This window comes from Epinephelus moara, chromosome 13 (genome assembly GCF_006386435.1).
Source record: "Epinephelus moara isolate mb chromosome 13, YSFRI_EMoa_1.0, whole genome shotgun sequence".
Taxonomy (NCBI): domain Eukaryota; kingdom Metazoa; phylum Chordata; class Actinopteri; order Perciformes; family Serranidae; genus Epinephelus; species Epinephelus moara.
The window spans coordinates 3,808,860-3,821,920 of record NC_065518.1 but is presented as its reverse complement, the minus strand read 5'-3'; the positions used below and the strand labels follow the sequence as shown (position 1 = coordinate 3,821,920).

At 43.5% G+C, this 13,061-nt stretch overlaps 1 protein-coding gene across 2 annotated transcripts in view; it reads right to left on the bottom strand.

The window, feature by feature from the left end:
* The window catches only part of grid1b (glutamate receptor, ionotropic, delta 1b), an 827,749-nt gene that overhangs the window by 23,667 nt on the left and 791,021 nt on the right, over positions 1-13,061 (bottom strand). For both annotated transcript variants that reach the window (XM_050059333.1, XM_050059332.1), the window contains exon 15: positions 7,894-8,060. In XM_050059333.1, coding sequence (XP_049915290.1) covers positions 7,894-8,060 — 167 coding nt within the window. The remainder of the gene's footprint in view (positions 1-7,893; positions 8,061-13,061) is intronic.

The window sequence follows — 13,061 nt, the reverse complement described above, 5'->3', positions numbered from 1 at the left end:
ATGTTGAAGGCAGTTGCACGCAGTTTCCATCTACCAGCCCCCCCCCCCCCACACACACACACACACACACACACACACCCTGAAATACCCCGAGGACAAAATAGTTTTACAGCACAAATGAGCAGCAGAAGCAACAAAGTCTGCAAAGGTTATTAATGGCAGGATTATCAAATGGAAACCCAGGGATCGAGGTAATACAGCAGTTATGGGACTAGGTATTAAAATGATGGTTGGAAATGTGGAGATAATGGTTTTTGCTCTGAACAATAGCTCTGCCCTCAATTTAACACTCTGACACGTTATTCCTGGTCGTCCCTGAACACTGCGCTGCGAGGACGCCTCGGGCCGTTGGACGCCTGCTGAACCGGGCCGGGCCGGTGCACAAACTCCATTAATAACTTGCGGTTTTGTCTCCATTCAGTGCCACAAATTAATCCCTAAATAAACACAGAGCTGTTTAATTAACGAGGAAGTGTGAGCTGCAGAGGGAGGAGAAGGGAGAAGAGAGGCCGTGATTGAGAAACAGTCCCAAAGGCAAACAATGAACCCGACCATCGCAGCAATCAGGCGCCAACCAGGAAACACGAGAGAAGCTGAGCGAGGGTGCGAGAGGAGGGAAAGTCAAAGGGACTCAACAGTTCGAGAATCACTCAGGTCAAGATTCTTCTGCTGAAGTCTGAGAGAATAAAACTCACACAGCGGCCAGCAGTTTCAGATCACATTAAACCAGAAATAAGAAAATAACTCCACTTAAAACTTCTCATACTTTGAAACGAGGAGCCGAAAGCAACAAAGCTATAACGTCTCTCTGCACCATGGCGACCAATATAGAGTATATATATTCAGAACAAACCTTTATATCGCCACAGAAGTTGTTCTTTATGTCTTTGCCATGACAACCAACATCATAATGAAATGATTTGATCTAAATACAAATTAGCAGTTTAAGTTCCACAGACAAACTTAAACTCTACAATGTAAATCATCTGTGATGAAACTACAAGACCTGAATCATAAATTACTTTACCGCTGTTTCATCTTTAAAGTCTACATGAAATGAAAACTGCTTTTCAAACCCTTTCAAATCACATCACTGACATTTTCTGCTCCTATTTAACGACTGCCAAAAATAACACTTTCGTTATATTTTTACATCAGAATCCACTCATGTTTTCTTCCTCTAAAACAAAAAATGATATGTGCTCATGTAAACTAGTACCAACCAGTTTTAAACAATAATATCACAACATCCATCCGTCAATCAATCTACAACTTCCAGCTGCACATAGGAGTGTTAAAATGTGTTTGTCTTGTTGTGTTATTGGAGCCAGAATAGAAGGAGTCATGGCTCAAAACCAGCCGCCACTGCCCGTCAACAAAAACGAAGATGGTTAAATGTGATAAGACCAAAGGACTGGACGGAGACCATCATCAAAAATGCTCACATGTGCAGCACACACTTCATATCAGGTTAGGGAAAAAGTATTTCCTGTTGTAGGGATGAATAAGGTTATGTGTATTAATTGGCGACAGCCGAAATGCTGAATCGAGTCCAGAAACCAATGGGTAACGTCACAGTTGCTCCATCCAGTATTTCTATCTGAGAAATACTGACATCTAAATCAAGTACTTGAGTACTCATGTCCATCCATTATTAACTCACCACTACAGTTGGTTCAAACAGCACAAAGCTAACACTGCTGATAAAAGAGAAAGATCATTTCTCAGTGCAGTTTTACTATGAAGGGAAAGTCAAGAGAGAAAAGGGCTGCAGATGAAGAGAACATGTTGTGTCTGTTGTTTACTCTCTATCTCAGTTAAAACTACAGTTACACACAGTGATGTCAGAACAGACTCACTGCAGTTTTATTGTACAGATCTTTTGACAGCAGCCATGTTGGGAAATCAGATCAAACTGCAGACCAGAAATTCGGACCTGCCAGAAATCCGTCCGATCGTCTGACAGCTGGATCGCTGATCGTTCCGGCAATTAGTCCGAACATCAACAGAGAACCTGTCAGACTGAGATTCAGCCGCCTCTAAAATTAATCACGAGCGACCAACACAGGGTCGAAACCTGCCAGCTGTGTACAAACTGTTTTATACACACACCCCGAGGGTTAAAAAACAGCTGCACTCTTCGCCTTCTCTGAACACCTTCACACTGTCTCCTCTCTGCTGCAGCAGCCTCATCCTCCCCTCAGGTCATCGGATCCGGACACTTGTCATTTACAAAGAGGACAGACTCAAAGCTTTAAAGAGCAGCTCTGAGAAACAGGATTTCCTCGCTCCCTGAACATGGCCTGAGAGGACAACGGAGGATCACACGGATGGGGATGAAGTCTGCGGGACAGGACGGGGGAGTCAGATAAATGCTCAGCTGGAGGAGGTGTAAATGACATCTTTGGTGTGGAGTTGCTCTCAGGCCGCGGGCGTCCCTCCCACGCAGCCACAGGGCGCACAAACACCTCCCAGAGAGCCCATTTGGCCTCAGCGTGGCTGATCTGCAGCCCGCTCCGCTGCTCTGATAATAACGTCGGCATCACAGCGGTACAGCCACTTATGCTTTGTGTTAACGTCTCTATTAACGCCGCTGCTGTCGGGCTCAAACCTCACAATCACTGTTTGTGTTTTTCTCCGTCAAAGAGATTACACAGGAAGTTACACAGCCGATTGTGTGTTGAGGAGTTTGTGAGCGTGTGCGACAGACATCAAACGCGCCCCGGCTGTGAGCTGCTGTATAATGGCCGCCCTCCTCACAACTCCACGCCGTCAGTTCAGAGGCTTTGAGAGCGGCTCCTCAGGACTCTGAGCCCCGCTGCTTTTCATCCAGACACCAAATCACAGAGACGTTCACACCTGGGAGGCCGGCTGCACACACTCCTGCTGAGCCACGCAACACACACGACGACCGCTCACAAAAACGATATTTCATCTCTAGACCCAAATGAAATTCTTTAATATGAAGGTGGATAAAGTCATTTCCTGTGACTCTGCAGGTCTGCGGAGAGCAGCAGCCACCTCGGCTCAGAGGACGGCGGCTCACAGAATATTAAGTTCCAACAGTTTGCTGCTGTTTGGACTCCCCGAGTGTGTGAGAGCAGATTTAAAGGAACACGTCTGCAAGAAAGGAAATAATTGTATTTCCCAAAATGTCAAACTATCAGATTAAAGATCAGATAATATGATGTCTGACTGAAAACACTTAACGTTACCTGTGGCTGTGCAGATCATTATTCTGGCCCGAGCGTAAATAAATGTCTTGTTTGAGGGGCTCAAAAATTCACCAAATTTTGCACAACCGTCAGAGCTGGTTTAAAATTTGATATTAAGTTTCGTGCTCATTGTGCTCTGTGGCGCCCCCTACAAAATCTCAGTAAAAGTGAATCACCACATCACTGCTGATCGCCACAGAACACAATGAATATGAAGAGAAACTTCACTGATTTTAAACCAGCTGTGCGGCATCACAGTGTGTGCAGATGAACAGTGTTTGTTTTCCCTTCTCTAAGTCAGTCAACGTTCATCTGTGCACACTGCGACGACTCACAGCTGGTCGATCTGAAGACCTTCAACATGAACAGTTACTTAAAGCTTGAGTTTCTGTCGAACTGTGTGACCGTTGCGAGCTGTCGAACTTCCATGTTTCACCATGAAACAGGAAGTGGTTTGCCCAATCTGCCCGAAACTTCTCATGTTTGGTGACAGTCTCACCCTGAACGCATTGACATCCATTACATTCACATAATTACAGTTATAGCGCCTCCTACTGGCAATTTTTTTTTTTAAATCTTTAAAGCTTTAAAACCTGCATGTTCATAAATACTTTCATCCTCAATCAACAGCAGGATATAAACTCTAGTGTTACAGACACAGTGCTGACACGACAGTTAAAGTCACGTTTGATCTTTAAAAAGGACAAAACCAGCATTTCCTCTCTGAGCTGTTTTGGATTTGTGCCTCCGCCCAAATACAGTGGAGGTGAACAGAGCTTGTAAGGGTCACGGAGCACTGATAGATAATCAATCTACAGTCCTACGATAAAATATATAAGCCATAAAAATCTAATCTAATAAAAGCCCAAAGTCTCTTCAGCTCAGTGGTTTAACTGTGAGTGCAGCTGATTTTATCTTTTATCAATACGGGTTATTATAGATCCAGAAATGTGGCCCGCTGTTTTTATGTATCATGTCTGTAGGCTGCTGTTATATACTGTGTGTGTGTGTGTGTGTGTGTGTGTGTTTGGTGTTTGTGGAGGAGAAACAGGCGGGGATTTTGAGTCAGGAAACATTTGACCCAGGATTTGAGCCCGCTGCGTCAGATGGGAGATTTAGACTGTCTGACGGCAGCCACTCGTCTGGTGACTTCCTGCTACTCGGATTTCTTTTCCTGTGCAGCTTTACAATCTGATCCACGTTATAAATGATTGATAAAACAGCTACAATGTCAAAACTGCTGTAAATCAGTGAATTTGAAGATTCAACGCCCAAAACTTTAACGTAAATAATTATGTTTATTCGTCTTCTTTCAGTTTCCTGTGTTTGGTTTCTTTTTTGACACTAACTTCCTGTCTGCTCTCTGAGAGCCGATCGATACGAGACGGCTGAGAAAGTTTTCTGATTTCGGGGAGATTATGAGACTCCTCACGCCGTTAATTCATGATGTAATAATGTGGAGATTTACTAAATGATCTTTGCGGTTTTTAAACTCACACTGGGATCAATTTGCGTTTGGGAAGAGAAGAGACGAGGCTTCACTCACTGACTTCATCCACAACTCCACACCTAAGGAGATAATTTAATTTCCTCAAAGCTTGCAGCCTTTGCGGGGACGTCAGCCTCGCAAGATCTAATCAGTAATTAGCTCACGTCTCTGTGTTTACACATGGCACTGTGAATAATCCTTCTGCTTCACAACAGAGGTATTTTAACACGAGCTCGTTTCATGTGAGCTTACTTGACTTAAGCGTGGAACGCTGTTATTGATTCACCGCCTGCAGGAGGTGTTTCTCACCTCAAACCAAACACCTCCTCAACACCCACAACTTTCAAACCCCCGCACGCCTCCGTCAAGTTTGAAATAAGTCAGTGTGACACTTTCCATCCTACAGTCAGTGTCCCTCCTTTACATGAAGTTAAACCCAGTCAGGTGTAATCGCCGCAGACAGGCTCTCTGCTCACATAGAAGGATTTACAGGCTGATAATGAAGACTTAACACCAACAAAGAGGATCAAACTGCCGACAAAAGCCTCCAACCTTCATCATTAACTCCACGTCAGGCTTTGTTTCACTGCACAATAAAACCAGCTGACAAGAAGAGAAAAGCGCTCGTCTAAAATCCTGATGTGAAAAGAGAGCAGAAACACAGCATCTGTGTTAACGTGTTCTGACTGTCCGTAAACAGCTCCGAGCTTCAGGCTGCGTCACACTGCAGACATCAAGTTTATGACTCTGATGGAGCAGGAAGAGACATCATAAAACACACAGAGGAAGAAGAAGAAGAAGAAGAAGAAGATGTGTTGTCTCTTAAAGGCATGCTCTCTGTATGGAGATCATTTTCTTTGTTTTAATAAAACTTTTTATTCTTATTTAAACAGTTCATATGTTCAATTCAACTTTACTGTTTAACTGCCAAATTAAACTAAGCACAAATAGTAAGGACATTTGTGTTTGGCAGATTATTTTTTTGTTGTAACAATGCATCTTGGCAATAAATCTTATACCACTGGAAAGCCCTTTATTTCCCTTTTAAATGGTGGTTAAACATGCATTTGTGGGATGAGCAGCTATCACTGCAGTGTGATGCACTGCTGGACGGCATCAGTTTGAAACGCCTCCAGTAACAACGTAATATAAGAAGGTAGAAAGTCCCTACCCTGGACTGTTGCCTAGGAGGCCGCCGTTCACTTCCTGTATGAATGAAGAGCCAAACCATGACGTTCTTTTCTAAACCTCACCACGTGCTCTTGTTGCACAAGGAAACAAACTTGAATATGAGGTGTTTGTTAAAAACCATCATCAAACCAATTCGTACTGAATTCTCAGCCGATCTTCACCGACCAACCAAAGCATGTTTTAGTTTCCCACACTCAGAGCAGCTACATGGTTTCTCTCCTGTATGAATTCTCGTGTGTCTTCTGATCTCCCCTGATACCAAATCTTTTCCCACACTCAGGGCAGCTAAATGGCTGAGGTCATGGCTCAGCACATAAATGGACCTAACTTCATAACTGTTGAGCCGATCATCACAGAACTTGCAAAGTCTGCTATGTATCTGAATCAAACCCTGAGTGTCACAAATGCAAAAAATGGATGTTGGATAACACAAATCAGACTGTAAATCAGTAATAGATTGTTCAATCATTACAAAACTCACAGTGTATGTTAAATAATAACGACAAACCACGTGTGTTGAATTATTTTGAAATCAGTCAGTAGGGGGCGCCACAAGTTCTAAACAAGCACAGTGGTCTTTCTCAAAATTTGGCCATAAATCAATGAGGGTTTGTTCAAACATCAAGAAACTCAGTGGACATTTTAAATTAAGCCATTGAAGCATGTCCCCAAAATGTCTCTGCAGCTGACCAATAGGGAGTGACAGAGTTTCCAAAGAAGGGCGTGGCCCAGTAGAGATTTAACGTAAATGAACGAGCATCTGTCTGATTGTCATAAAACCTGTTGTTTATCTTAAATGCAGGCGTCATGAACTGTCAAAGGTCTTGATCCTACCCACTACCGCCGCCTCTTTGAGGTTGAATTTGACCCCCTAAACATGCTCACATCCTCACCAAAATTGGCATGCATGTCAGGACTGGCGAAAAATTTGATAAAATGAAAAAACTAACCTCTAAAGTGCCAAAATGGGCTCTCTAGTGCCACCTAGGCATACTAAAATGGCCGCTGCGGCCCGTAGGAATGTCGTACAAAGATCAAACCAAAACTGGCTTGTTCGTCTCATCGAGACCTACAAATCACCCCTGACCTAAATCCAACAAAAAGTGAGCTAGTGCCTCTGAAACTAACATGAGCAAATGTGGAGAAATTGTCAGCTGTGAGCTAGACATCTGAAACTTGCAACCAAGATCGCATTTTTTGACTCCACAAACATAAAAACTATATGTCTGCGTTCGGGACGAGTGTACCTTGGTATGCTCAGATTGGCGATTGGACCCACGGCTTGGAAATAAAAGCCATCTCCATCTGCCTGCTCAAACAGCTTGTCTCTCTCTGTCTCAGTGATGGACTCAGGATGTTTGAAGGGCAGGGGCGCAAGGAAAAAAGGGCACCTACTGCATGACATGGGGCCCCACTGGTGCGCAAAAAACACAAAATTTGACCCCCTAAACATTTTACGCGCTGGAGTCAGAGGTTCTGCCCAACGCTGCTTGCAGCTTTAATTTATATTTATTTTTGCGTAAATTAAGAGAAATATTTAGTCAAATAATTAAGAAAACAAATTGTTAAAATAATGGATAAATTAGTTGTTAGAATAATCGGCCAGTTAAAACAGTGATTGTTAGGTGCAGCTCCGTTTGTGGTGACAAAATTATAAATGGCTCACACTTACAGTCAGTAAGTTTCAGCACTTTAAACTAACAATAAATACGTGTTAAAGTTTTTTAAGTTCAGAAGTTTAACATTTTAGTTTCTGATGTTTTCAGGTGAATTAATTTAGCTGCTGTATGTCTACATAAGAACGTAACTTGTCTGAATTTAAGATAATGCAGGTAAAATTTGCACACTGCCTTCAGAGTTACGACGGATTATGGAGCACCTACACGGAGTTATCTTCCAGCCTCTCATGGCAGCTTTAAATCAGACCTGTGTTTTTCTGGAGACGTTCCTGGAGGTAGAAAGTTTCCTTCTCCAGGTGCTGAGTGTGGGTTCACTTACTTCTGAGAGAAGAGGTCTCTGTACGGGCTGCCGTGCTGCATGGCGATGCCGTAGCCTTTACTGCTCATGCTGTTTCCCGACACAGTGATGGTGCAGTCGTCGTCCGTCAGGGCCGCGTAATCCAGCACCGCCATGTCCCACAGGAAGGCGTAGGGACTCTTCTTTGCCTGCAGACACAGACAGAGGGAAAAGAAAACCCGCAGATGACATCAGTAACAGTTTGTTTACAAGTTGGTGTTTGTTTTTTCATTTTTCAGACTCGCTGGCTGTAAAATCACCTCTCCAGATTTTGACTCTAGTTTCTATGGAAACACTGGACCTGTTTGAAACCAGCCAATCAGCTCTAATTTTAGTCTCCTCCAGTTTGGCTGCCAATCAGAGCGGCTCTGCTGACGGGAAACAAAACAGCCTGTCGTCCAGGGAGAAGGAAAGTTAGGAAATCCGTCTGTAACTATTTTATTGATCAGTTAAAGTTCAACAACAGTTTTAAGGACAACATGCCACAGATTTGTTTCTTTTTTCTGTGTTTTATATTATTTAAAGGAACCAGTTGCACAAAACTCAGTTTTTTCCTTAAGTATGACACTTAAGGCTTAATTTCTCCCTAGCTGAGGGACTTGCACTGTTGCACAGAATCCCTTAAAAAGGTTCCTTAGTTAAGGCAAAAACTCATTTACTGTGTTGAAAGAGATTTTACAGCGGTACAAATTTCCATGGAGATTGTTTGTTTGTTTGGACTCAGGCTGTGACGCCTGTTATCGTCTCACAAAGTCGGCTAATAGATAGATAGATAGTGAAAAAATGGCAGAAGACAAGAAGAGCATCATTTCAAACTGACGCCGCCCGTCTGGCTTTTGGCGTCACTGTCCGACGCAGAAATCACTGACTAAAGCGTGATTTATGGTCCTGCGTTAAATCAACGACGTTGCTACGTCGTAGGGTACACGGCTACGCAGAAGGCACGCCGTAGCACCTCCCCAAAAATGTAACTACATGACGAGGCGACGCAGACTGAGAGGGCTGTGATTGGTTTGCTTGGTAGCAACGCATTTCCGGTTCCGTATTTCCAGATTGTGCCATCCCCGCCATCTTTAAACATCTTCTGCAATGTAGATGTTGCAGTATTAAGGCCCATTTATGCTCAACGTTCAATACGGATACGGATGGAGCCGTATTTATGCTCAACGTTCAATACGGATACGGATGGAGCCGTCTGTCCGTGCTCCGTGTTCATTTCACTGTGACCGGAAAAGCCGGAAGCTAAACAAAGAATCAACTAGAGGCGACGATAACCATTCAGGAAAGGAACACAGCCTCCTACCGCTCCGGCGACGAAATGGAGTGACGGAGAAGTTCGAAGGGTTCACGGCGTCATGGCAACGACGTAGGTACGCCGCAGGACCATAAATCAGGCTTAAGTGGCAGCATTTGATTAATTCAGAATGAGAACAGGCTGAGAGACATGTTAGTGTGATGAAATGCATTGACCACTGATAGACTTCTTGTTCTGTTAAGTCCAACACATCCTCACTGCGACCTCGTCGCATGTCCACATATGACGCCCAAGGTACCCTGGGTGTGTTGGTTGTTACGTTCTGGGACGCCGTGTCAACTTCAGTCTGTTACATGCATTGTCTGTTTTCACAGGAAATGTACAGTTTGCATACAGTCTCTTTCAAAATAAAAGCACTACGTAGCTACAACACCGCAAAGTGACATTTTTTTCTTTAAACAACACACACATCATCCACCGCCCCTCCCACCTGCTCTACTCAGACTTCTGCCCTCTTAACTTTGATTGTTGTCCTGCTGCATTTCCCGTGACGCCGCCTAGCCCCATTACGGCCCTGACACACTGTACGGGTTTTATTTCCTCGCCCCTGTAGCGAGTGAATCTGCCTGTACGTGCTACTTGGCCATCGGATGTAGTCTGTGTAGTGTGTTCAAATGCAACTGACACAGGGCGACGTGAGGCGACGTGAGGTGACGTACACGACCCAACAGTTGGCTTTCGTCGCCGCTAGTTCTTTGATGTCGGTTTGGCGTGTCAGCACCTTTAAACAATAACTGCGTGTGATGGTACCCTGACCTGTTTATTTATTGTGCTCTTTTTCTTTAATGCAGCAGTTAGCTACATGGTGGGCGGAGTGATTGTCCCTGTCAGGAGCACCTGGACCTGGTGCTCTCTGGTTATAAAACCCCGTCACTGGTCACTCTCACTAAGACACACTATTTGTTACTTTCACACTTCCAACACCCTGTGCTACTCACAGACACACACTTTCACCACTGATAGTGATAATCACACCCCATCGTTACTTTAGTTTGTTGTTGTATTTCCTGCGTTAATAATTCTTTCTGTGTAAATAAATTATTCATTATTTTGCCTTCAAACTGCATCACACTCTTTTTTTCTCATAGCTTTAGAGCCGAGTCATGACACTGTGACCGGCCACATATCATGTCAATGTTTTTTCATTGGTGTCTGACGACGGTAGTCACTGACCAAGCACCAGGACGTAAAGTGACATGTTAGAGCACCACTGCTCAGTGGGAAGCTGACAACACTTTCAAAATAAAAGCCTCGCTCCAGAAATTCACAACATTTCAAAGTTTTTTTTGTTTTTTTTTTGGATGAAGTTGACCTCCAGTCTGTGGACTAGATTATGATGTATTCTATAATATTATAAACACTTTTTATTTGAAGTGCTGAAAATATTTGAATTTGATCTTTTTCATGTCTGTTTTGCAGTGTTGTGTGTTTTTAAAGGCTCATCGAAGGACAGGCATATATACATGATCGCAGTGGCGTGAGCACATCACGACGGGCCCCAGTGCACGCTATCGTGCATGTGTTGTCTTGACACAAATAGAAACTTGACACTGGACAACATCAACATACATATTACCCATCAATCATCACTGCACATCTGACAAAAATATCAAAGAAAGTAAGACATTTTGTTTTAGAAAGCTGCTGACTATTTAAAAAGAAAAAGAAAACCATGATGGATGGCTTTGCCTTTTTGAGAACATATATAGCAAATGGCACCGTTTTTAAATTAATCATGGTCTTTATTTCAATCATTTATCTTTGAACACAGGTTTATTTCCAAGGTGGCAATCTGAATCATTTGCAGAGGCCCGCTTTCTCTACGGGCCCCTCTCAGCGGGGTGAGGAGGAGGTGACAATAACACACATCTAAAAGCAGCAGCAGTAAGTGGATGAGGATGTGGGTGTTTTCACTGTGTCAGCAGAGCTGCTGCAGGAGCATCTGCTTTCACTTCAACCTGCTCGCTGTCACTGCTAATTGTATCCACACACACACACACACACACAAACACACACACACAGAGCAGAGTGTTTGTAAAGCGCTCCGTCTCCTCCCTCCTTGTATAGTAACAGGGAGACTTGAGTCTTCGGATCCTCTCATGCTGTTACAACCTAATTACCACGTCACGTCTCCGTGATGCTCTGATTGCACGTAGCTGCTGCTGTTAGCCTCGGCACGCTCTCTGTGTTTCCCTCTCATCGTCTGAGGAGAGGCTGTTTTTCCTCTCTCCAGGTAACTGTTGGAGGAAAAGCTGTGCAGTGTTTGCAGAGTCGTGCGTCGACGCTGAGCTTTGGACAACACGCTGGGCTGCAGAGAGCTGAGCAGCGTTCAGCAGGATAAAGGTTCTTATGAATCAAAGGAGGAAACAAAAACACAAAGCAGACGAACAGAACGCTCAGATCTACAGTCAGCGCTGCTCGGTGCAGAGATACCAGCGGCCTCAGTAATGAGTCTGCATCAGAGCAAACAGTGTCACTGTGTGGCTGCGCGGTGACATCAGGGGTCAGCTCAAGATATTTCTTCATGAAATTAGGTCGTTTTGTAAAGGAAAACTCTTTCCTTCCAAAAACAACATACAGCATCTTTGAAACAAACTCTTCCACATGCAGCAGAGATTTAAAAGTGACACGACGAAGACTGAAAAATGCGACTGCAAAGATCAGAAGGTAAAACTAGAATCACCGCCGCAGGGTCATATGACTCCGCCCACCAGTCCAGTGTCTCTGACAGTCTCCATCCATATCAGTGAAAACATGGATGCTTCACACACAGAAGATCTATACAATCAGCACAGTTTCAAGATTAGAGTCACCAATTCAGTATCTGACCAAATGTCTCCCCTTCTCTTCCTGAGATATGACGTTAAAACATGATGATGTCACAGTCAAGCTGACCTTTGACCTTTTGACCTTCATTATTTTATCCTGTTAGACATTTGTGTGAAGTTCTGACATAATTAGCGTATGAATTCTTAAGTGGTGGCCAAAAACACGTTTTGTGAGGTCACACTGACCTTTGATCTTTGACCACCACAATTTGTTCATCATTGAGTCCAAGTGGACGTTTGTGCCAAATCTGATTAAATTCCCTAAAGACCCTCTTGAGATATTGCGTTCACAAGACTGAGACAAATGTGATCACAGTAACCTTGACCATTGATCACCAAATTCAGATCAGTTCATCTTTGAGTTCAAGAGGATGTTTGTGCCAAATTTAAAGAAATTTCTCCCAAAAAGTTCTTGAGTTATCAATTTCACGAGAATGAGATGGATGCTAGGTCACACTGATCCTGGCCTATTAGCCATTGTTGAGTCCAAGTGAACGGATAAAAATTCCTTCAAGGGATTCTTGAGATGTCATGTTCAAAAGAGTGGACGGACAGGTGGATGCAAAGATGGATGAAAAAGCCCAAAACATAACGCCGCTGGCCTTGGCTGTCCCCAGCATGGAGGCATGAAAAAGACTGACAACTATAATTGTTATTAAATTCACTGTACTTCAAAATTAAGCGTGTTTTTTACAGACTTGACATGACACAAGCAGAGTACACTTTATGGCTATATTTGTTTGATAAATAATATAATTTTTGATTAATTTCATTAATTACGTCCATTTTGGATTCCTCACCTCACAACCTACACACACAGCTGATGTTTGAGGTGGAGGTGTTGGAGGAGCTCACAGGAGACACGAGTTCTCATCCTGTGACAGACCTGTTATTAACGTGACCAGTAATCATCTTTATCTGACTCTGACATTACCATGGTTACCATGAGCAGATAATGTAGAAGACAGACTGTGATCAGTCCAAGTTCTGCACTAATCACTGCTGCT